This window comes from Littorina saxatilis, linkage group LG3 (genome assembly GCF_037325665.1).
Source record: "Littorina saxatilis isolate snail1 linkage group LG3, US_GU_Lsax_2.0, whole genome shotgun sequence".
Taxonomy (NCBI): Eukaryota; Metazoa; Mollusca; class Gastropoda; order Littorinimorpha; family Littorinidae; genus Littorina; species Littorina saxatilis.
In genome coordinates, this window is record NC_090247.1 from 52,851,481 (window position 1) to 52,876,570 (window position 25,090).

Genomic DNA, 25,090 nt, shown 5'->3' on the forward strand with positions numbered 1-25,090 from the left:
TTTGCTTCATACCTGAAATACAAATCTTGACAACTGGCCAATATAAGGTAAGTATGTTTTTTTGTCAGGTTACTATGAACACTTTGAAAAGCAAATAGTTTTGGGATTCGTGTCCAGTTCGCAGCAGGTGTTATGTGGAAATTGTTCATAGATCTGTGTGTGGGGGAGGGGGAGGAGGAGGAAGATATAGAACCATTTGCTGCCCATTGTGATATCACACACTGAAATGAGTACAGACTGCATCCATGGTTTTTCGTGGTGTGTTTTATTCAACATAAGAAAAAAAGGTAAGTATACTGAGTACACTTGAATCGTTCAAACGGATCATGGACAATTCTGTGCTATACAGCAGTACCTCTCCTAACTCCAACAATAACAACAAACCATATGAGATTTCTTTCGTCAAAAAGTTTCATCTACTTGTGATCCATGACATTACAGTATGCTAAACAAAAAAATTAAAACAATTAAATAGAATATTTTTTTTTAAATCCTTTTCACACACAAGAGCAATCTTTCCTTGTTGACTGTTGCAAGACTGACATAAGCTGCCAAAACAGAAAATTGTAACCCCATTAATCTTCAGAAACCCTTTCTGAAAGGGTGTTCACTCACAAATAAGGCCTCACTGTTGCAAATCAAATACAAACAAAACAAAATAATAAAACAAACAAAACAAAACGATAAAACATGGCATTTCAAAATCAAAAAAACTAATATTTTTTTCAGTAACTGAACATGATGAACCATAACATGATGAGATTCTCAAGCCAAAGCAACTACAATTTAAGTCGTGCATTTCAGTAAACATTACATTATCCCAAAGAGTGAAGAGTTGGTTGGTTTTTTTACTTTCTAGGTACAATACTGCCCTTTTGTAGTAATGATCACTGATAATTTCACAGAACACGTCAAGATAGATTTGTTTGTTTATTTGTTGCTTAACGTCCAGCCGACTACGCAGAGCCATATCAGGACGAGGAAGGGGGGGATGAAGGGGGCCACTTGTCAAGCGATTCCTGTTTACAAATGCACTAACCCATTACTTGTGTCCCAGCAGGCTTTAGTAAAACTAAATTAATACCTACTGGAAGATTATCAGTTTCCAGTATGTTAAAATAGGCTTAACCTATCTACTGCTGGACTTACATCAGAACACTAACAGATTAAACTATACATGAATCACGAGACAAGCGGCAAGAGAAGAGATTTTTGGAAAAAATACAGGTGAATGAGCAAGAAGGCAGAAAAAAGAAAGAATTCATGAAGAAAAAGAGAGCATGACAGGAAAGAGGAACCAAAAATCTACCTAACAGCAAACTAGAAAGCTCCTGCGGTTCCAAAAACAGGAGGGGCCTTTAATTTCATAACCGCAGTGCCCCACTGCGGGAGTCAAGATAGATTGAAAATCAAAACGCACACACACGTCTATTTCAACATAAGAATTGGAGGCGTAAGTTGTAACCTCATTACTTTTCAGAACCCCATTCTGTTAGGGTGTACTCCCTGTTAACTTTCTTGTTGACGGATGCAAAACTGACATAAGCTGACAAAACAGGAAGTACAAGTGGCTTGGCAAAATGTATCCTGTAATAAAAATGAATCTAACCTGAAAAAAACACCACTAAAGAGTGCTAGTGTCTTGTGAATAGTAGGAAACTACAAAAAAAAAGGGAAAAAAAGAAAAAAACAAACAAAGAGTTACATTGAAAATAGCTTCACAGAACATAATAATAATAATAATAATAATAAATGAGCATTTATATAGCGCAACATCATAACTTTACAATTATGCTCTTTGCGCTTGACACATTTAAAATTCAAACACAGTTATACAAGCATTTACATCTACATTCATAGTCAGCAACGCTTGATTAAAAGCATACACCATCAAACATACATTACAACAGATTCTTCCACTAATTAAGTAATAAAAACATGAATAAAATAGGTAGTAAAAACAAGGAAATACCAGCTGAATACCCTTAATCAAACAGAACATGTTATTAATACTGAAAAACAGCCCTAAATGCGTATACACATTATCACTAAAAACATAAGATTGATTGAAGTTTATTTAAAAAAAGAAACACCCATACAAAAAAATGTCAGCATAGAAATTGGATGCATGACTGTAACATTCTTTTTCACAAACCCATTCTGGCCGAGTGTTCACTTGAATGCACACCCTTATTGTAGCAAATCAAACAAATACACCAAAAAAACCTTAAAATAAGATTTTTGCTGACCGCTGAACACTTTAGTTACATATTTTCAAACAGCAAAGAAACATTACATAAATATAGTTAATTTTAAACAGATTTTCCCCTCACAGTATTAAGATAGGAGATTTTCCCGCCAAGACGTGTGACACAGTCCTTCAAAATAAAAAAGTGAAAATGATATTTCAGCAAAATTCTAGCTAAAATATAACACAGCGAGATGTTCAAGCCAAGTCAACTGAAATGTAAGTTTTGCATTTCAACCGTACATATCCCAAAGGGTGAAGAGTTGTGTTTTCTTTTCTTACTTTCTATGTACAATACTGCCCTTAATAAGTATTACAAATAATTTCACAGAAAAAAAGCGTAATAAAATCAAAACTGCATAATAACGTCTATTTTAACATGAAAATAGGATGCAGAAATTGTAACCCCATTATTTTTCAGAAACCCATTCTGACAGGGTGTTCACTCAAATAAATCTAATTGTAGCAAATCAAATAATAAACAAAGCAAAATGATAACACAAACAAAACAAAAATCAAAGAAACTAATATTTCAGCAAAATTCTAGCTTACAAATAACATGCTGAGATTCTCAAGGCAAAGCAACTAAAATTTAAGTCATGCATTTTAGTGAACATTACAATCATACTCTCTCAGTTTTTTTTTAGTTTTTTTTTTTTACATTCCCAAAGAGTGAAGAGAAGTCTTTTTACTTTCTATGTACAAACCTGCCCTTTTGTAATAGTAATTACTTTTACTTTCTGAGAAATTAAAAATTAAAACATACACACACGCCTTGTTCAACATAAGAACTGGAGGCATAAATTGTAACCTCATTATTTTTCAGAAACCCATTCTATCAGGGTGTTCCCTGGAATACTGCCTCATTGTAGCAAATCAAATACAAAAATAAAAATAACCCACTTAAAATAAGATTTTTGCCGACAGCTTAACACTTTAGCCACACTGTCAAAAACCAATCAAAGAAATAGCATAAAAAGAGCTTTTCAACAGAATTTGCCCTAATAGATAAAGATTGAATTTTTTTTTCAAATTAAGACTCCTCATTAGAGGTGTGTCACAGTCTGTCAAAATCAAATCAAAGAAAACAATATTCCAGGAAAATGCTAGATTAAATATGGCATGATGAGATTTGCAAGCCAAATCAACTTTCTTTTTTGATGTACAATGCCGTGACTTTCATAATTATTATAACATAAGAATGTAAGATTTAATAAAACCTGCAGATGTGAAGTGTTGTTTTTTGGTGTTTGTTTTTTCTCAACATGGGATTGTGTTTACAGCCAACAATTTTGACAAACCTACCAATCCATACTTTCCTTTATGCCATGTGGCAGAAATACCAGCTGCAAACCAAGATGATGTAAGCTGCCTCTACAAATACAGAGTAAGGCCTTTAATCTCAACTGAAAAGTTTTCCCTAGAGCTGACCCTTCACCAGTTAGCGCTCCCAAGAGATCAGTCTCTCATTTGCAACTTCTGACCATTATGGGTACCTACTTTGACCTTATTTGCTTGAGACGATTGTAGACACAGTATTTAATGTCCTTCCAGGATCTGTGCTTTAGAACACTACTTTCTGCCTGTTTGCATCTTTCTGCTTCAAGTTTTTGCGGGACTTTATTCATTGAAAAACATGCAGCCAAATGTTTCTCAACTGCAGCAATTTCCTCTTTTTTCCAAGGCATTTTCTTCTGAGTTTTTGTTCCATCAGGCCTTCTCTTCTGAGTCAGTGTTTTACCCCCTTTAGCTGATGTACTGGTAGCTGGGGCGATGGTAAGGGAAACATCACCAACGGATGCACAAGCTCCAGCTGTATTTTCATTTGAAAGAGAGCAAGATGGTGGTCTTTCTTCTTTAGACACTTCAGCGCTGGCAGCGGCAGCAGGTTCCTCATCTTCATTCTCTTCATCTGCAGGTAGGATTTCTTCTTCAAGACTCTTTTCGTCAATTTCTTCGGGTATATCAACACCTCTGTTGAGTTTGAAGAGGACACTGGCTACCTTTGCCTTCTGAACAATCTGAATTGGCTTTCTGTAGACACTCCTGTGGATGCGAATGTCATGTCCGAGAAAGCCTGCCAGTTGGTCTTCCTCTAACTTTGACAACTCCATCGCTTGGCTAAGTGTTGCTAGTTGTTTCCTGAGGTTGGTGGCTGTGAACAGTGATTCAGAATCCACCTGCGCCTTCTGTGCATAGGTCCTAAGGACGTCAGAGCCCCTATAGGGCTTCTCACCACTTGAGGCAAATAAGTATGGACTTGTGATGTCTTTCTCAGCTCTCATCTTCAACAAACGCTCAACAGCATGAACCATGCTTGGTGTCAAGAGGATGGGCACAGGTCGTGTGAACTTTCCTTTGATTTCCACTCTTTGTAGGATCTTGACAAGCTTTTGCTCAGTTGTTGTCAGAGTTTTCAGCATTTCCTCCTCAATTGACGACGACTGCAACACTTGGAAGTCCTGAACTTTCATTCTCTGCAACTCCCCTCCTCTTTTTCTGTTGAAGATGGTCAGAGAGGCTAGTGTGGCTTTGGCCAGGACACTGTATTCAGTTGATTGCATGTCCTCGTTGATCACACCATTCACTTTCTCGACGTCTTTCAAAGAGGGAAGGAGGAGCTGTTTGTTCATTTTAGCCATTGTGACCGACTGAGCAGCACCTGCTGAGACAGAATCATGCCAATCACTCGCCAGGAGAGAAGAAAAGTTTTGGACTTTTTCCAGCAAAAGCTTGTCACTGGATTTGATGGCTTCCGACACAAGAATTTTACAGCAGGTCTTCAGAGAGTAGCCAAGTTTGAGAGCCAGGTTCCCTTTCTTGTAAGCATGGCTTGGTTCTTCAAAGTGAGCCATGGCTCGGACTGTTTCAATGACCAAATCAAAATGGATAGGATCAAGTGCTTGTTTAAGGCTTGCAACCTTCATTTCAGATTTTGCCTTTAACTCCAAGACCAAACGCCCTAGTTCTCTCAGCCGGCTGCTGATGTTGCCCCTGGTATGTTCTTCCACATCTTTTTTGTAGAACAACCTGGAACCAAACTTGATGATCAGACTGTCATTTGCTATGACTCTCATGACGGCGTCATCTCTCATTCTTCCAACAACAGCTTGAAAGAAGGCACTGTTCTTTTCTTTTCCAATGGGAAGCATGTATGATCCTACCTTGGAACACTCGCCCCACTTCAAGTGCTTACTTGGATCTGGATTTTGTGGACAGTTGTGCAAATGCTTACTCAACAGGGACTTGACATACAGCCCTTGGCAAAACCTGCAGGCTAAAAGTTGACCTGCCTGGCGACCTGCTTTTCTGTACTTTGGAATGACTGTTCCGGACTGGCCTTCCAACACATCATAGTTGTGTTTATAGTCTCCCTCATTGAGCAATCTTACAAACCCGTTCCTTCTCTCTTTGGATCCTTTGGGAAGTCTCAAAACTGCCGCCACTTCCGCTTCGTGAGCATGGACCTTTGTCAAATGTGTCGACATTTTTACTACCATTTTTGAACAAAATTTGCATGAATGTTTTTTTACCCCATTTGTTTTCCTGGGGAGCTTTTTCTGCAACATGTAAAGGATCAGCTCTAGATTTGTCTTGTTTGCAAGGTGTAACTAGGGCAGGATACATTACGCTATCACAGTCGGAGTCAGACTCATCAGTCTCAGGCTGCACAACTTGGTCGTCATCAGGGTCCCTGTCAGACACCAGCTTGGAGCCCCGTTCACCCTCCACGCCAGGCCCAACTTGATCCTCGTAATCATCGTCACCTGAAAAGAAATAAATCATATTTTTCAGATAGCTTTTCTTTTCATCCTGATAACAATGTCACCATGGAACCCCTTCAATTGACTACACTACATGGATTAAGGGCAGAGGTGGCACGGAATTTTGATCCAAAATGGTCCCATGATGTGATTTGGGTTTTTATCATTTTTAGGCAGTTTGAACACCCTAGAATAACTGCATGATGTTTATTTTGTCAATTTCATCCTCTTTTTTCAATAAAGTGATGATTTGCAAAGTGAGTGAATGCTAAAAATATGCAGACTTATAACAAAAATCGATTTTTTCATGGCAGAGCAGCAGCAACATGTCGATGAGTTTGTCAAAGTTATTGCATGCAGCGTACTCAGCGGGAATTTCTGTTTGTTGACGATGTCACAGTCATGGAAATAAAGCCCGTTTGTGTCCCTCAACGACCGCAACACAAGAGCTGGCGAAGGCTACTTTCACTTGCAAAATGTTCCATATTTGGAAATTGACCTTTACCTTTGAAAATCTATTCGCTGATTGGTCATTTCCAATAACTTTCAGCCGGGAAGTAGTTCTGCGCATTCGCGCGCACCACATCCGCATAAACACGCGAACCTTATTTCGAATCGGTTCGACGTCTCAAACAGCGATATTTCTCCCAACTCGGCCTCTAAAAGATAAATTCGGCGGGTGTCTATCATGCAAGAGGCAGGGGAAGTTACAACTTGCGGCAGATCGAGCAACGAAGAAAAATAAGCTAGCGGTCGGTGTGAATGTCGAGTCCACGACGCCTGAATAACAGGTACTGAGGTAGGACGTCAGGCCTTGTTTATCTCACATAAACTCCACCTTGACTGTCCCAGTTACATCCTAAAGTACTGCTAATCGAACTTCGGACCCATCTCCCACTCATGTATCTCATTCTTGGTGAAACAATGATATTTTGACTTAGATATTTGCTTCATTGCAAAATCCAACTTTTCTCATTCAAGGAACGCAAAAAAGGTGCATTTTCCGGTGAATCAAATGTTGGGCTAAAATCTTTTGGATTTCATCCCGACTCCATATCACCAATAAGAAATTGATATTCTTTTCTCCCTCTAGATCATTGAATCCCTTGAAATTGTCAGGGAAACATTATGTCTAGAGTTTATTTTGGCAGAAGCCCGACTGACGTCCTGCCTAAAGGCAAAGTTCCATGAGTTTTGGAAAAAATAATGCTTACTTCGAAGCAATTTCCGATCAAAAATCGGCCACTTTTTGTGCAATGGAAACAAGAATTAGCAGAAACCTTATGTCTGCTCCTGCGATAAAACTGAGAACATCAAGATCGAGTAGCAAGTAAAATTCCAAACGCCTTATTTCCAGCTGATCATAATCATTGTACTTGATGTTTCATTGAGCGTTATAGCAACAGTCTGATGTCCATATGTGCAACTTTGGACTAATAGGGGATTGTGAAAAGCACTTGGAGTATAAGAAAATGTCAGTGAAAAGTATCCGCATGCACACATACTCTTGGTTTGTCAATCTGTCTTCACTGTGTGCAGCAAAACACTTCACAAACTTTCAAATGCAATTTTCTCAGAATGTGATTTTCAAGGACGGTAACCACACGGCGATGATCTTCACATCCCATCTACTTGTGGTAGACTACTAATTTTTTTCCCCCAAGCATTTTTACCCATTAAAAGATCCACAGGCAAAAAAATTGCACAAAAGTCTGTATGTGTTTTTGCTTGATAATACATACAAATATTGCAAGAAAAAGTACAAACATCCAGTAGAAATTTTTCGTGTCACCTCTCCCCTTAAAACATGAAAGCTAGCAATCATAGTAGAATCAGACATCAGAATGAAATTGAACGTAGTCCGCCGCTAGTGCAAAAGGCAGTGAATTAGTGACGAGCCTGTTTGGCGCGGTAGCGATTGCGCTGTGCTTCATAGCACGCTTTACTGTACCTCTTTTCGTTTTAACTTTCTGAGCGTGTTTTTAATCCAAACATATCATATCTATATGTTTTTGGAATCAGGAACCGACAAGGAATAAGATGAAATAGTTTTTAAAACGATTTCGGAAATTTAATTTTGATCATAATTTTTATATTTTCAGAGCTTGTTTTTAATCCAAATATAACATATGTATATGTTTTTGGAATCAGAAAATGACGAAGAATAAGATGAAATTGTTTTTGGATCGTTTAATAAAAAAATAATTCTAATTACAAGTTTCCGATTTTTAATGACCAAACTCACTCATTAGTTTTTATGCCACCCAGCTGAAATGCAATACCGAACCCACGGCCTTCATCGAAGATGACTTTGCCAAAATTTCAATCAATTTAATTGAAAAATGAGGGTGTGACAGTGCCGCCTCAACTTTTACAAAAAGCCGGATATGACGTCATCAAAGGTATTTATCGAAAAAAAACAAAAAAAACCGGGGATATCATTCCCAGGAACTCTCATGTCAAATTTCATAAAGATCGGTCCAGTAGTTTAGTCTGAATCGCTCTACACACACACACGCACAGACAGACACACACACACACACCACGACCCTCGTTTCGATTCCCCCTCTATGTTAAAACATTTAGTCAAAACTTGACTAAATGTAAAAAAGGTAAAATTGGTACTTCTTTATGGAAAGTACAAGATAGGATGACTTACTAGGCAAAGTCTTTACTTTAAATTCCAAACAGACAGTTTGCAGACAGACAAGATTACAATTGAATTTAGGCACCCCACGCACAGGTAGTACTGCTCTTGTAGAAGGTCAAGGTTATTGCTTCAGACCAGCTCTTCATGCAGTGTTTAACCTGGCTAACACAAGGTAATGGTTGCACTAAAAAAAAGTGATTTGTTTTGGAAAATGAACGACAATTGAACTTAAGTTTTACCATGCTAATGTCTTGCGTTTCTCAGTATATTTAAACATTTGTTCTTTTACTCACTTTCATCCTCACTGTCTGATTCTGAACAGCTGGGTAAGTAATCAGACTCAGACGAAGCATCATCTGAAACAGACATGAAAAGCATTTTTGGACTCAAGCAAATAGCACAATCATAGCACGATGAGATGTACAAAATAAACCCTAATTTTATCCCCTAACCCTGGACAATTCCAGCCTCATTCTTGCAGATACAGAGAGAGAGACAGAGACAGACAGACAGACAGAGACAGAGAGAGAGGGAGCGAGAGAGAGAGAGAGAGAGAGAGAGAGAGAGAGAGAGAGAGAGAGAGAGAGAGAGAGAGCCAGACAGACAGACAGAGAGACAGAGAGAGAGAGGGAGAGAGAGATAGTACAGTAAAGCAAACACTACATTATTATTAAAAAAAATCAAAAAAATCAATGAAAAGTCATATTTGTACAGTAATAGCTTGTCTGCGTTTGCTTCTTCACACAAAAGTATGTGTTTTCCTCCCATAAAAGAAAAACACCCAGAAGTACAATTCAAATTAGAATTTTAGAGCCCAGTTTCAGAACATTTGACACAGTTTTAGGTTATTACCAACTGTTGCACTGAAAAAGAATCAGATTGACATCACCTGGTTTCCTCAACAACAAAGTGTGGTTACCTTTAAGGTGGGATAATGAACAATAACATACGCAAACCTCTATTCACATTGTCCGCATGGGAGTGACCACAAGAATTCTGCCCTGCTAAGAAGAAGAAGAAGAGTGGCGTGAAAGTGAAACTAGGTGCCATTACTTTGTCCAAGACAGAGTGTGAAATTTGGAATTGAAAGAATAAAAAGCAATTTGAATTCTGACCTGTGTAAACGCCACCTACAGGGAAACCCACAGTGCGCTTGCGGCTACCCGAACGAAACAGCTGACCATTATTTGACACATTGTCCTTTGTACGTAGATGCTCGCCTGTCTACAATAAACGCACTTCCTGTTAATTACAGACATGTTGAAATATTGTTAAATGGTAGCGAAAACCTTTCTCTTTGCACTAACAAGCTTGTTTTTGAAAGTGTCCAATCGTTTATCCATGAATCTGGTCGTTTCTGTTGATTTGACTCAGTACCCATATTCAAGCCAACAAACCTTATTTTATATGCATTTTTCAAATGTATATTTAGCGAGCTACTGCTTACTTGCCACAGGACTATGGTTTGTAATGTACTATGTATATTCTTATTTGTATGCGCTGCCAACTTCATCTTTTATATGTACCTACCGTTTTCTCCTCCCTCCTCTCCCCTCTTCCTCCTGCTAGCTTTTTCTTATTCTTTCTGATTTACTTTAACTATGCTCTTCTTGTAGATAGTTCAACCATTGATAAGTATTGCATGTCCGACATCATATTTGCGTTATTTTCCTACTTCGTAGGGCGCGTAATATAAGCGTTTGCTTGAGTTCGTGTCCCTATTGTTTATCGTTGTATTTATGTATCATGTTTGATTTAATAAAACATTGTTTAAACCAATAAAAAGCTAGGGCACATGTGGAAAGTGATGACAGCGTGGAAAGTGATGACACCATGAAAGTTCAACGAAAATTCAAACCGACAACAGCTTCTACTCTACGTCAGTGTCACAATTTACATCCAAAAATCAACATCTACCAAGGAACTCCTAACAGGGACAAGAAATTTCAACATATATAAGTCCTACAACCCCTCACCTGGAGCTCTCCTGCATGTGACAGGAGCGTCAGACTCCAGCGGTGGGCTGAGACCCTCGTCGTTTTCAGCAAAGATTCTGAAGACGTAGTGGCCTCCTTCCATCAGCTTGTCAATTGTGCAGGAGGTCGTTCCCGGACGCACAGAGTCGGCCTTCACCCACGTCTGGCGCTTGGCCTCGCGACGCTCGATCACGTAGCGCTTGATGGGCAGGCCTCCGTCCTTCTCTGGAGCCTTCCATTGGATGGTGACAGACTGACTGTTCACTTCGGTCACTTCCAGGGGTCCCACTGGGGCTGTTGGCACCTCTGCACACAGGAATAGAGCTTGGTGTTAAGCCTGTCCTTAACTGTGCGAAGACGACTATGCGAAGCTGGCTGCACAAAGCTTTAGCACTGAGTTTTGGGTAAAAAAAAAAGTCTTTGCGCAGTTGACTTTGGGCTACTGCCTTTTCAGTGGAACTCCCTTTTAAGACTTAAAACGTCCACCCTTTTGGGACCCTGTTTCCTCACATTTTCTGTTCCCTTCTTCTTCTTCTTCTTCAACATTTGACGATGAGGGATTGTGTTCCCAACCTCTGAAAGTTTACCCTCATTTATTTTGTACTTTCTCCTTTTTAAGACCTGCTTTTCTCAGACTTGTTGAGGTCTAAAAGGGGGGGTTCCCCTCTGGTGTTTTTGACATTAGAGTCAGCTACAGACATTTGACAAACATAAAACAAGAAGCTGCTATAACTATGTAACCAATCATCTGGATATGCAACAATTCAAAAGCAATGTGGCTGAATGTTAATACTTGGCCAAAAGAATCAAGGAACCATGGGGACCGGCACGGTTGGCCTAGTGGTAAGGCGTCCGCCCCGTGATCGGGAGGTCGTGGGTTCGAACCCCGGCCGGGTCATACTTAAGACTTTAAAATTTGCAATCTAGTGGCTGCTCCGCCTGGCGTCTGGCATTATGGGGTTAATGCTAGGACTGGTTGGTCCGGTGTCAGAATAATGTGACTGGGTGAGACATGAAGCCAAATATATGTCAAAGCAGCACCGCCCTGATATGGCCCTTCGTGGTCGGCTGGGCGTTAAGCAAACAAACAAACAAACAAACCATGGGATGAGTGCATTGATGTGCAACAGTCAGCTGCTCGCGGTCCTCCAATATTACAAATTGATTCATTGACCCTTACTTATTCTTCACACAAAAAGACAAATATGAATAAAGCCAAATATAAACATACACATACAAAGCAACAAACAAGTAGACAAACAAACGAAACTTACTGTATGGACTCTTTGGCACAACTGGTTCATCCAGCTCTGTGGGTTCGGACAAGCCGGCCACATTTTCGGCCATGATGCGGATGTTGTAAGATGTTCCCTCCTGCAAGTAGATAACCTCTGCAGTGGTCATCTCTCCGCGCACACGGTCCACATGAGCCCAGGACGTCTTCCAGGTCTCTCGTTTCTCGACGATGTAGTTGGTGATGGCTGAGCCACCATCATTCTTGCTGTGTTTCCAGGTGACGACCACGGAGTCACGACGAATCTCGGACACTTCAAGGTCTTGAGGGGGTGATGGGGGTTCTGGGGAAACAGCAAAATGAATTGGGTGTGAAATGGCATCCAGAAACACCTGATCAAGAGAGGGATATAGCTTTTACATGCTACACACACACTTACCCACTTTTATTTCTCTCTCTCAGATACTTCATCATTAAAAGCATGGAAGCTGAAATAAATGGTTCAACAATTTGTTAACAGTCTTCATGTACCTTAGTTGTGTTTTTCTAAATAATAATAAAACAAGAAGGGCAAAGCCCATACGACTCACATGCTTGACCTTGACATCATACACTAAGAACTGCTTTACACATTTTTCCTACCAAAATACATGTGACCTTGACCCAAGGTCATGCAACACAAAGCTGTTAATTCAAGACATAGGAAGTACAATGGTGCTTCTTGGCTCTTTCTACCATGAGATATGGTCACTTTTAGTGGTTCACTACCTTATTTTGGTCACATTTCATAAGGGTCAAAGTGACCTTGACCTTGATCATATGTGACCAAATGTGTCTCATGATGAAAGCATAACATGTGCCCTACATAATTTTTAAGTTTGAAACAGTTATCTTCCATAGTTCAGGGTCAAGGTCACTTCAAAATATGAATACAATCCAACTTTGAAGAGCTCCTGTGACCTTGACCTTGAAGCAAGGTAAACCAAACTGGTATCAAAAGATGGGGCTTACTTTGCCCTATATATCATATACAGGTGAGGTATTCAATCTCAAAAACTTCAGAGAAAATGGGAAAAATAGCTGTTTTTTAGACAACATTTATGGCCCTGCGACCTTGACGCAAGGTCAAGATGCTATGTATGTTTTTGGGGGCCTTGTCATCATACACCATCTTGCCAAATTTGTTACTGATAGACTGAATAGTGTCCAAGAAATATCCAACGTTAAAGTTTTCCGGACGGACGGACGGACGTCCGGACGACTCGGGTGAGTACATAGACTCACTTTTGCTTCGCATGTGAGTCAAAAATGTGAAAAATAGCTGTTTTTTAGGCAACATTTATGGCCCCTGCGACCTTGACCTTGAAGCAAGGTCAAGATGCTATGTATGTTTTTTGGGGCCTTGTCATCATACACCATCTTGCCAAATTTGGTACTGATAGACTGAATAGTGTCCAAGAAATATCCAACGTTAAAGTTTTCCGGACGTCCGGACGACTCGGGTGAGTACATAGACTCACTTTTGCTTCGCATGTGAGTCAAAAAAGATATATTTACTTTTAGTAATACTAAATGCAATTTTTTAGACAGTTGTACAAACTGACTGGTGGACACTTGTGGCTTTTAATAAGCTTCAGGATGAAAGTGTTCAGCTAACTAAACAAATGTAGTCTCTTAACTTTCTCTTGAAACAAATAAGCAACTCAAAAGCATTAAGTACAATAACCGTACACCAACCGCAACCTTACCAAATGGACTCTTGATAGTGACAGGGGATGGCATCTCCAGGAACTCACTGGTTCCCTGTTTGTTGACGGCTGCCACACGGAAATAGAACTCATCTCCAGTGACAAGTCCCTTCAGTGTCCTCGTCGTCTGGTCGTCTGTGGTCTTGTCAGCGCGACTCCATGTCATGCGCATGGCCTCACGCTTCTCAATGATGTAGCCAGTGATGGGTGAGCCTCCGTCATCTTGAGGTGGCTTCCAGTCCAGCTGGACAGAGTCGCGGGTGATGGCCTTTGCTTCCAAAGGTCCCACTGGTTTTCCCGGTGGTCCTAGGAAAACAACATATAAATTTCATTAAGATGAATTACAAACAAAAGATAACTTTGAAGCTCTAAAGGGAAGCATTATATGAGACATCATTTATGGCATAAAAAGACTTACCACAGAAACACAAACACAGAAAAGAGAAAAATACATACAAATACAAAGTACAACACAAAGTACCGTATTTGACGGACTACAAGCCGCGACTTTTTTTCAAAAATAATCGCATTGCGGCTTATAAAAAGATGCGGCTAAAACGTTACCTAAACTTGAATAGCATTCACCTAATGGAAGTCGCCGCGGATTTTCATTTCGCTCAATTAGCGATTACCGGTACTTTATTAGCTCTCTACTCAAGACTCGGCGCTTTTCTCTTTCTTTAGCGAATCTTCGTTTGTCAACAAGTCGTCGTGACAAGATAGCGTACAGAGAAACATCGGATGTATCAGGATCTCGCGCGCGCGAGATTTCGTTTTTTTGTGTCTCGCGATAGTTGGAGGAGCGAGAGCCGCCATGTTGTGTTTTCGTCTGCTCGAAATGTGCGCAAAAGTCGTAAATCATCCCAAAAAAGCTTATTCCGGGCGGGACTACATGTGTGTGTTGGTTACAAATTGTGTGTGTGATATTTTTCTTCAAACTTTTTCACTTTTCTTCTTTGTTTCACTTGTTTATTCTCGGAGCCGATTTTGCCAAATACCGTACTTTCGTTGCCTGGTTGTTTTGATTGATTGACACGATCTGATTATATTTTTTTCGACGGCGGCTAATATAGTGACGCGGCCTATACGTGGCTCGTCCCAATTTTTTTTTTTAAAGTCGGGGGTGCGGCTTATAAAACGGTGCGTCTTGTAATCCGTCAAATACGGTACAGAGTTTCGCAAGCTGACAAACATTTTGCTTTTAAACTAAATAGACTTTTTCAACTTGAGATTGACATAAAAAAAAGGACACAGTGACTTACCAACAGGCCTCTTTGGTGTAACAGCATCCGATTCAAGCGGTTTGCTGGTTCCCACTTTGTTGATGGCGAAGATTCTGAAGTAGTGCTTCTTGTCTGTGGCCAGGTTCTTTGCCTTGGTCTTGGTCAAGTCACCATCAACAATGGTCACCTCTGTCCAGGTTTCCTGGTTCTGCGACACCTCAATGCGGTAGTTAAGCACAGGGGCACCGCCATCATCTCGAGGCGCACGCCAGTCAAGGACAACACTTGTTGCATCCAAGTGACTGAAGTAGACGGGTCCCGTAGGAGGTTCAGGAACAACTGGAAGATATTTTTGATAGATGGTCAATAAAATGAGTACATCATACTGGCATAATAACCATATCATTCAACAAAGATGTTGATTCCACTAACATTTGTATCAAAATGATTAAATATTGGAACAGCTCTACTGAAAAAAGACAACTGCTGACTTGTCTTTTTTTGCTGTAAATGACATTATTGCTGTGGTGTTGTGATTGTAAACTTGTGCAGCCCAATTGAAACAGAGTAAATATTGTTGTGTTCTAATCGTAAACTTGTGTATCAATTCTTGAAATACCATGCTTATTGTATTGTCTTTGCTCCCTACAGTGGACTCCATCAATCAGGACAACCATTGCAAAAATTCTACAGTTCAAAACCAAATCAAATGACATTCTCACCAGCTTCCCTTGTTGGTTTGACCAGCTCCTTCATCTCAGTTTCTGGCCCAACTCCCTCCTCATTCTCGGCAGAGACACGGAAGTAGTACTCCTGTCCAGTCACCAAGCCATCCACATCTAAAGTCGTCACTGTGCCCTTGGTGGTTCCGGCCTTAACCCATGAACCCCAGCGCTTGTCGCGACGCTCGACGATGTAGGACTTGATCGGCAGTCCTCCGTCGCTGGTAGGTGGCTTCCATTTCAGCGACACTGCTGTTTCTGTGACGTCTGTTGCCGTCAGTGATTCTGGGGCTGATGGTTTCTCTGCAGAGAAAAGGAGAGATTCATTAGTTTATAGCAAGTACTCCTTCTACCAGTACACGCACAGCCAAAACCCAGCCAACAATCTCGAAGGCTATACTGAATTTGCGCCTGCTGCGAGCTGTGCTATTTTTGATCCCCTGGGCTGCTTTCACTGCTGCTTTGGAGTCTGGGCTCACACGCAGCGCGCAATAATTTAATGTTGGGCTACTTCTCTCTGTGTGTTGATAGAGACGATCTGTTTTCAAAAGATCCGACACTCAGCATGCATTCGATATAATGTTTATACCATATTAAAGACAATTAAATGATGAATTATCACATATAAACTAATTTAGACGAATAAGAACATGCTGAAAGCCTGCACTATTTTCTTTAACGCACGCACAAAACCGGATACGTACACTGTTCCTTCCTGTTTTCATTCAAAATGGCAACCAACGTGTTCAATTGATGTGTTTACAAAAGTGAATCGCAGTTTCTATTGCCTCGGATACTGTAGTTACTTCATATTCAGTGAAGGAAGTCTTGGATTACGTCTTTAAATATCTACAGTGTGAATTTTTGTGTCAGTTTCCAGTGCTTGGATGTGATGTATTGTTCTAAATCGCCTGACAACAGTCATCGATTGTTTTCAAAGTTTTACAAAGTGATTTGCTGTTTTTGATTCTTTGGATCTGTGAATGGCAGGGTTTTTTTTAGTAATGTTTCAAAATGGTGAACAAGTGTGGTGTGGTGAACTGTAAAGGAAACTACAACAAGGCGAACAAGTGTCGTTTGTTCAAACTTCCAGCAGACTCATTAGAAAGGCAGAGCTGGATTGCAGCTATCCCTCCACGCGAACACTTTGTGATCAATCCAGAAACATATCGCATCTGTGAACGCCATTGGAAAGAAGGTTATGCTGCAAAAGGGATTGGAACAAAAGCACGGCCTGTTGATCCCCCAACCGAATTTGATGTTCTCAGTGGAATAAGAGTGCCCTTAGGGAAAATTCTGCATCCTAATAATGGCATGAATTCAAACAGTCAGTTTCTTGAAGCAGTTCATATAGCTGTCAATTTTGAACCCCACTGTGATTCTGTGACCAGAAAAGTTGTAGATATTTTGCGTTCTCATTCATCTGAGTCTGACTGCTGTAGAGACAATAAGAATGCCCAGAAACTGTCATTTCTTACACATCAGCTGCAGCTTTTGATTGAGAAGCAGTACTCTGTTAATGATTATTGTTTTGCCATCGAGTCGTTCCCCCACTGCAACTATGAACTTCTAAGAGAGTATCTTGTGCTGCCCAGTAAGCGTAAGCGAAGTAGTCCTTGATCTATGCTAATCACTTCTTGTGGCTACTAAACAATAACAATAAACTCCTAATACTTCTTTAAACGTTCTGTAAAAATGATTTGTATGAAAAGTGTTGAAAAGAAGAGATAAAATAAATATTCAACTTTCAAGGCAGTGAACACACTCACCATAGAAAGCAGCCACACAAACACAGCACAGAGGAGCGTGTGCAGATGCTTTGAAAGAATAAGCTTGAAAACCAGTTTGAAGAAATAGCAGCAGATAGAGCTGCATGTCATAGTCATGTAATTTATTTTCTTCTTGTCTGGCTTTATTGACTGCATGCCGATCATGTGGCATGGCAGTGACTTTTCACTCTTCAGTCGGAAATACACAGTACATAACACAGCTCCCACTCTCCCTCACTAATGCCTACCCCAAGCCGTGACAACTGATGCTTGGAAATTGTGTGGAAGAGTACACCTCTCTATTTCTCTCCAATGCTCTTCCTGCTGACATGTAGTGACACCAGACACCCCACAGAGTTTAGCCAGCTACCCCTCCACCCCACCCCCCCTCCCCCTCTCTCACTCCCTCCAGCCATGTACTGTTTGGGGCTGTGGCCAGAGAGGCCAGCTGCACTGTTCACTCAGAGCAAAACCAGTTGACTGTGTCGTAACTTTTGACAAAGCAAGACAACTGAAGGGTTCACATATTAGGCTACGGACTCACTGGTCAAGGCTGAGGGAAAACAAGAGTATCTTGTCAATGAAAGAGGTTACACACAGACACACGATGCTGAGAACTGTGGCCGTTTTTCACTCTCTTTCGCTCAGGACCTTCATCGACTGTACATGTGGTTTCTGTTGTTTACGTCCAACAGACAAGAATAAAGAGCACAGTGCAGTTTCATGTTGGCATCTTCGCATGTACTCCACTCCTGACCAAAACTACCCCCACCCCCCCCCCCCCTCTCCTGATGGGTACACGTGCACTCAAGTTATCAGTGACTGTCATCACGCCATTGCGGCTGTGATCTTTGTACCAAGAGCCGGACTGCTCTGTTATCGACTTTGTTGTGGTGAACATTTGACGATGGTCTGTCCGTACATTGGAGGTATGACCTGCTGTTGGGACCGAAAATGAGTGTCCGCGTCCACGTTTTGCAGGTGTCCGTTTAAGGGGGGGCAAATATAGAAGGAAAACACTCCGTGCCGAGCAAATGTGTCCGTACATGTCAGGTGTCCGCTCACGCCGGGGGCCGTACATTGCAGGGACTGCTGTATGTCTTCAACCACAGCCATTTAAAATATGTCACGAAGTCTTGGTTTTGAGCCTATTATGTAAACCTTCATGTCTTTCTTTTGCTTAAATAAACACACACAAAACAAGAAAAGCTTGGAGTTATTAAAAGTTATCAGAATAAAAAGCATACTCACTGTAAGGACTCTTTGGTGTGATGGCATGTTCCGATTCCAGAGGCTTGGACTCTCCAGCAACGTTCTCGGCCTTGACCCTGACAAGGAGGTCCTGACCTTCCTGCAGAAGGAGCAGGTCGCAGGTAAGACGGTCGCCAGGGACACGCTCCACCAACGTCCAGCTTGTCTTCCACGTCTCGCGCTTCTCCACAGAGTAGTGAGTGACTGGAGATCCACCGTCCTTCTCTGGTGCCTTCCAGGTGACCTTGAAGCTGGTCTTGGTCACGTCTGATATCACCAGAGGGCCTGTAGGCGGTGATGGTGGGACTGTTGAGAGAAAAGTGGGGTGGTTTAGTAAGTGTGTCACTGGTTGCCTTATCTTTTTTCAACTGACAGGTTGGGTCATGCAAAAAATATACCTGTGGAGTCAAGTAATGTTTGCACATCAGAAAGCAAAATGATATTTTAAGTTTGATGTGAGAACTAGCTGTAACAACGCTAAACTGATTCAACAATGCTTGCTGACTAATCCTCAATCTACAACGTCACTGAAATTGCAATTCAACTCACAGATAGGCTTTTCCATTTTCACTGGTTTGGCTGTCTTCTGCTTTTCGCCAATGCCCACATCATTCTCTGCGGACACAGCAAAGAAGTAGTCCTTCTCTCGCTCCAGATCAGCGACAGTGCACTGAGTTCTGAAGCTCTCGACTGTGGTGACCTTCTCCCATTTGTCTGTGCCCTTCAGAGACTTCTCTATGATGTAGCGACGGACCCTGGATCCGCCATCGTTCTCTGGTGGGGTCCACTCCAAGGTCAGGCCGTCCTTGGTGATGTTCTTGATCAGCAATGACGCTGGTGCATCAGGAACACCTGAAGTTTAACAAACATTAGTCAATTTTGTATCAATATGTTTAAGACACATACGTTCTGACAAGAGACAGTAGACCAATGTTGAAAGAAAATATTACATTAGAACCTTTCTAGTAAGACCCTCCATTATATGAGACTCCCTCTACTACAAGACCTGAATTGCTCACATGTTTTCTTCAGAGTGTCACTAAATTCACCTCCATTATATGAGACTCCCTCTATTAAGACCCACATTTCTCAAACTCTACTGACATATCAAAATCCCTTGAGCTATTGTTCCATATTTGCAAACACTCGCAGTCCAGTAATTTCAAAGGTTTTCTTCTTATGAAAAGAGACTTTTCAAACACTTACTGAGGATCTTCTCTGGGCAGATGGGTTCTCTGGACTGCAGAGGCAGGCTCTGTCCCTCAGCGTTGACTGCGATGATCTGCAGCATGTACTGGCTGTCCGCAACAAGGCCGGTCAAGGTCACCTTGGTTTCTGTCGTCTCCTGGACGGTGGTGAAGGTGGAACGAGGGATGATGCGGGTCTGAACGATGTAGTTGGTGATGGGCGTGCCACCGTCGCTGTCCGGAGCGGTCCAAGACACATCTGCTGATTTATCTGTGACGTTGGACACGCGCAGGCCTGTTGGTGCTGATGGCACATCTGTCAAGAGAAAATTGTGTGATAAGAGTTTGAATGCTGAAGTACTGTTGGTTAAAGACCTGGGGAGCATTGAATGACAATGGGATAGTGAAAAGTTCAGTTTCACGAATGATCGCATTTTAATGATGAGGCTAGACGATCATTACAATATGTGGAAATTAAAGCATGCATGACTCTGGCAACAAAACTTCAAGGATTTGTATTTCTCTGCTGCACTTTCTCTGTTCAACTTGAAAAGAAAAATAGTATATCAAGATTATTGTTTAAGCTGCCTAAATCTAGTTTGTTTGTTTGTTTGTTTGCTTAACGCCCAGCCGACCACGAAGGGCCACATCAGGGCGGTGCTGCTTTGACATTTAACGTGCGCCTCACACAAGACAGAAGTCGCAGCACAGGCTTCATGTCTCACCCGGTCACATTATTCTGACACCGGACCAACCAGTCCTAGCACTAACCCCATAATGCCAGACGCCAGGCGGAGCAGCCACTAGATTGCCAATTTTAAAGTCTTAGGTATGACCCGGCCGGGGTTCGAACCCCGACCTCCCGATCACGGGGCGGACGCCTTACCACTAGGCCAACCGTGCCGGTTCTAAATCTAGTTAAACTTCCCTTGTTCCAATCAATACATTTTCATGCCAGGATTTAATGCTCTTCATTGAACAATACTGACATTTCTGCTTTGAGACCGAGTTAAAGTAAATCATTCCTTAACCCCAACTCACCATAAGGACTCTTGATCCTAACAGGCTTGTCCATCTCCAGAGGTGGACTGGGCCCAGCCTTGTTCTCTGCCATCACACGGAAGAAGTAGTCTGACCCAGTGGTCAAGTTCTGGATGGTGTTACTGGTCATGTCGGGACTGATCTTGTCCACACAGCTCCAGGTGGAGCGAGGGAACTCGCGCTTCTCCAGCACGTAAGCTGAAAGCGGCAAGCCTCCGTCATCCTCTGGAGCGCGCCACTCGATGGTGGCTGACGTTTTGGTGGTGCTCAGGACCTTGATGGGACCTTGTGGTCTGGATGGTGGCTCTGGAAAAACCACAAAGGAGTGTTACTGCACTTTGGCAAGAACAGTATGCATAAAATCAACATAACTCTGTAGAACATTTGTTTCCATTACAAAATAATTATGAGCAAATGTACAGGTTGTCAAATGCTTGTGAAAGATAAAACAGCTAAGATGCACATACAAGTTCAGTTATTGCTTGCAATTCCTGAATATCAGAGACCAGTGCAAACTAAACAAAACATCAATTCTCATAAACATGTTCGCTTTCCGTCAATGTTCTCACCGACGCCATCTTTGTTTAGCAGGCTAAAGCCGACAGCTGAATCAGCCCGTTCATAAATTTTCGGAATGAAGACACTCGGTGAAAGGGAAACTTAGTCCCAAATGGAAAGTTCATATTCGGGTCGAAGGTCCACTTCCTTCGATACGGAGGTTATGTTGTCATTATTTTATCGGAGATTTGATCTGGAAAATCGACTTTAGGGTTGTAGGTAGGACTTTACAGATCGAATCCAATGGAACCACAACAACTACTCTACCCCCCCCCCCCCCCATTTTTTCTCAACGGATTTAGACGATTCAGAAAAATGGTCCTGGGAACGAACTTTTGGGCGGAATTCCGCCAATTGGCGGAAGAATCTCATCCCTGATTTCAGCTTTGTGGCTTAAAAATTAATTAATGACTTTGGTCAAAATCTGAAAATTGTAATTATTTTTTTTTTTTTTTTTTACATAAAACGATCCAAATTTACGTTCATGTTCCGAGCGCGTGACGTCACACATTCCGCGGCAGCCATGTTGGGAAGCCGATGAACGTAAACACACGCTTCGCGCAGGCGATCAGTCAAAAATGGCTCCAGGCAAGCGTTGCTGTATGTTGCATTGCACGGTGTCGTCCCATAATTCTAAGGGAGAAAAGCTTGAACACGGAATACGGTTTTTCAGAATTCCGAAAGTTAAATCGCACGAAGGACCAAAAGTTGAAGATGTCACAAAGCGTAGAAGAAGAGCGTGGATTTCAGCGATCAGGCGAACAAACATCACTTTTGAGAGGAGTTCCTCAGCAATGCGCGTCTGCTCACAGCATTTTCACTCAGGTACGAACAGTTTTGCTTTTTTGTTCAATGACACTGTAACTATAATATTGTAATGTTGTTTTCTCATGTAAAGTTGCTCAGATGTGCACACTGAACCACTCGTCACCTACTGACTTAGGTACTGATGTGCACAATGTGACAGACCAGATTGTCATGTCAGTGCAAGGAGTAACAACTGACACAGTGACAGTAAATAAATGCCTTTACTGAAGTGCAGTACAGGAATCAGTTTCAGACTATGTACAGAGAGGACTTCAGAAATTTGCAGACTTTCTAAATTGTAAATACTTTCATTATTCATTAGAATGAAATTAGATACAGATTTAATCTACATGTAGTTTATTTTCTGTTTTGCAGGTAAGCCATCATACGAGATGATGGAAACTGACCCCGACTAGGCACCTTCACTCCTTCTTGGACACAGCGAGATGAAGACCACCGACACAGGGCGTCATGGGCGACAGAAGAACAGAGCCGCAACAAAACAGCTGCTACAGGAGGCCACTGAAGCTGTCATGATAGACAACGGAGAAGCAGAAGGTGGTGACGTGCATGCAGAAGATGATAGTCATCATGAAGAGATGGAAGATGGGGAAAACACCAGGCTGAGAGAGGAGGTAACTCAGTTAGAACAGGAGCGAGACATGATGAGAGGAGAGATCAACAGACTGTTGGAAGAGAATAGAGAGCTCAAGAAAAAGTTAGCAAGCAGGGAGATCGTTGAAGAGTCGTTTCAAGGAGACAACGAGAAAGTACGTTTTTATACTGGTTTACCAAGTTATGCCACTCTTCTAGTTCTGCTGAACTATCTGTCCCCTCATCTCCCTCAGGGGCGCTTGCTGTCACCTTTCCAGCTTCTGATTGTGGTATAAAATGCGTCTGCGCCTGAAACTGCCTGTGTTGCATATTGCGTACTTGTTTGGCATCCACAGAACTACGATAGCCAGTGGGTTCAAGGATACTCTTAGTGTTATGTACACGCAGATGACACCATTTGTACCATGGCCAGGACGCGAGTGTTTGCGGGCGTGTATGCCACATCAGTTTGTGGAGACGTTTGGGAACAAAGTGGCTGTGATCATTGACTGTTTTGAAATTTTTATTGAGAGACCATCAAATTTGTATGCCAAAGCTGCTACTTTTTCAAACTACAAACACAACAACACAATCAAACATCTCATTGGCATTACACCTAACGGACAGATTTCTTTCATTTCCAAGGGTTGGGGGGGGGGGAGGACAACGGATCGTCATATTACAGAGGAATGTGGCTTCCTGGACAAGCTATTGCCTGGTGACTTGGTTCTTGCGGACAGGGGGTTTGATATTAAAGAGAGTGTCGGTTTGATGTGTGCCGAGGTAAAAATACCAGCATTTACTCGGGGGAAGTGTCAGATGGAAGCAAGGTCTATAGAAGAAACAAGGAAACTTGCGCACTTGCGCATCCATGTCGAGCGAGTCATTGGAAACCTTGGGGGAAAATACAGTATAATAACAGATACCATTCCAATTGACATGTTGCTTCCATGTGAGGGAGAAGATGTGACATTTTTGGACAAGATTGTGTTTGTCTGTTGCGCCTTGACCAACATGAGCCCAAGTGTGGTAAATCCCTAGGGTGAACTCTGCAGAGCATGAGGCAGCTCCTGGCAATGCAGACAAGAATGTCACGTCGTATGTTTCACCTGGAAGTGACGTGTCAGTTAGAATTGAACTCGAAGGCAGTGTAGTGAATGTAGACAAAACCATAGTAGGCCTAGATAAGATACAAGAGTCGGCGATACATCTGTGTTGCTACCTTTATTTTAAAGCAAAGCTTTGAAGTTGTTGACAAATCTCATGGTAAATTAATCTTACTGTGCGAGTCACTAATTATAAATTTGCATTTGTAAGCAAATGCAATTTGTAAACATTTGTGTGTGTATGTGTGCCGGTGTGGGAGGGGGTGTGTGTATGGTTGCTAGTTTTAGTATAGTATTATGGTGTCTATTGTTTTAGTGTTATTGATGTGATCTTTATCAGTACCAATACTTACGACGCTACTCTTTAAATTTACTAATGCTCTTTATCTACTTGTTGAGATAGGTCTTTTATTTGTGGGGGGATTTTAGTGCTGGATTCGTTTATCATTTTGTTCTTATCGGTTCATCTCTCACTCTTTTATATTGTCATGAGCTTGTGCAATACCTGATGTATTAGTGAAGTGTAAGATTTGCTAAGGTGCTCCGTGTGTGAAATCTATAGTTTTACTCATCTGTTTTAATGTGGCCTAGTTGATATGTGTATTCTTATGTAATGTGTATGTGTTGCGATCAGTTGTAGACAAATTTTCCGTACGGACCAAGGACTACTACTAATTAAAGTATATTGTATTGTATTGTAAAACGGATTGATGTAAATAATACTAAGAATGAAAATAAATTTTGAAAGCTGATTTTCTGTTCATGTTGAAGAACTCTTAACTTGTGTGGATGTGTTGGTATCAGTGCAGCTGTGAATGACATTGTATATAGCTTTGTATGTGTGCATTTTCTTTTGAATGTTTTCATAACATGCCACTGGTAAAAGTGGTATTCAAATGAAAAATTTTACAAAAAAATCTTTGTGAAAAAAATGCATGCTTATAACCTGAGCACTATTGGGGTTTCTGAAAAACACACTTTTTTCCCAATGAAGCCATAGGCAGGTTTTTATGAAAACAGACACAAACTGTACCACTTTCACACACACCACACACACAAACCACACACGCTGTTTAGAGAGGGGTTACAAATAGTCATAACAAGTTCAGTTTGGGGTCTTTTTGAAATCTGTTTGATGCATCTTGTCTGTGACCATTGTGGCTATGCACTCAAAGTCAAAAAAGTGCAGAAAGGTGACAAATGAAGATTTTT

At 41.4% G+C, this 25,090-nt stretch overlaps 2 protein-coding genes and 1 pseudogene across 3 annotated transcripts in view; 2 read left to right on the plus strand and 1 right to left on the minus strand.

Annotated features, from left to right (window-relative positions):
- Positions 1-25,090, plus strand: part of LOC138962636 (dynein axonemal heavy chain 1-like) — a 179,987-nt gene that overhangs the window by 53,092 nt on the left and 101,805 nt on the right. The gene's annotated exons all lie outside the window — the stretch shown is intronic.
- On the minus strand, positions 5,521-21,882 carry LOC138960945 (twitchin-like). The gene is made up of 12 exons (XM_070332574.1): positions 21,852-21,882; positions 20,814-21,119; positions 19,792-20,088; positions 19,135-19,437; positions 18,586-18,891; positions 15,566-15,868; positions 14,883-15,182; positions 13,621-13,926; positions 11,913-12,215; positions 10,639-10,944; positions 8,956-9,018; positions 5,521-6,015 (listed from the first exon to the last, which is right to left on the minus strand). The coding sequence occupies exons 1-12, from the start codon at positions 21,880-21,882 to the stop codon at positions 5,624-5,626; spliced, it is 3,216 nt and encodes a 1,071-aa protein (XP_070188675.1). The 3' UTR covers positions 5,521-5,623.
- On the plus strand, positions 21,317-24,592 carry LOC138962643 (uncharacterized; annotated as a pseudogene).

Coding starts and splice junctions, on each gene's coding strand:
- LOC138960945 (XM_070332574.1), bottom strand. CDS start 21,882: ATGTGTGACGTCACGCGCTCGGAACATGAAC. Junction 15,869..18,585: donor CACACCAAAGAGTCCTTACA/GTGAGTATGCTT, acceptor TTTTCTCTGCAG/AGAAACCATCAGCCCCAGAA. Junction 10,945..11,912: donor TGTGCCAAAGAGTCCATACA/GTAAGTTTCGTT, acceptor TCCTGTGTGCAG/AGGTGCCAACAGCCCCAGTG.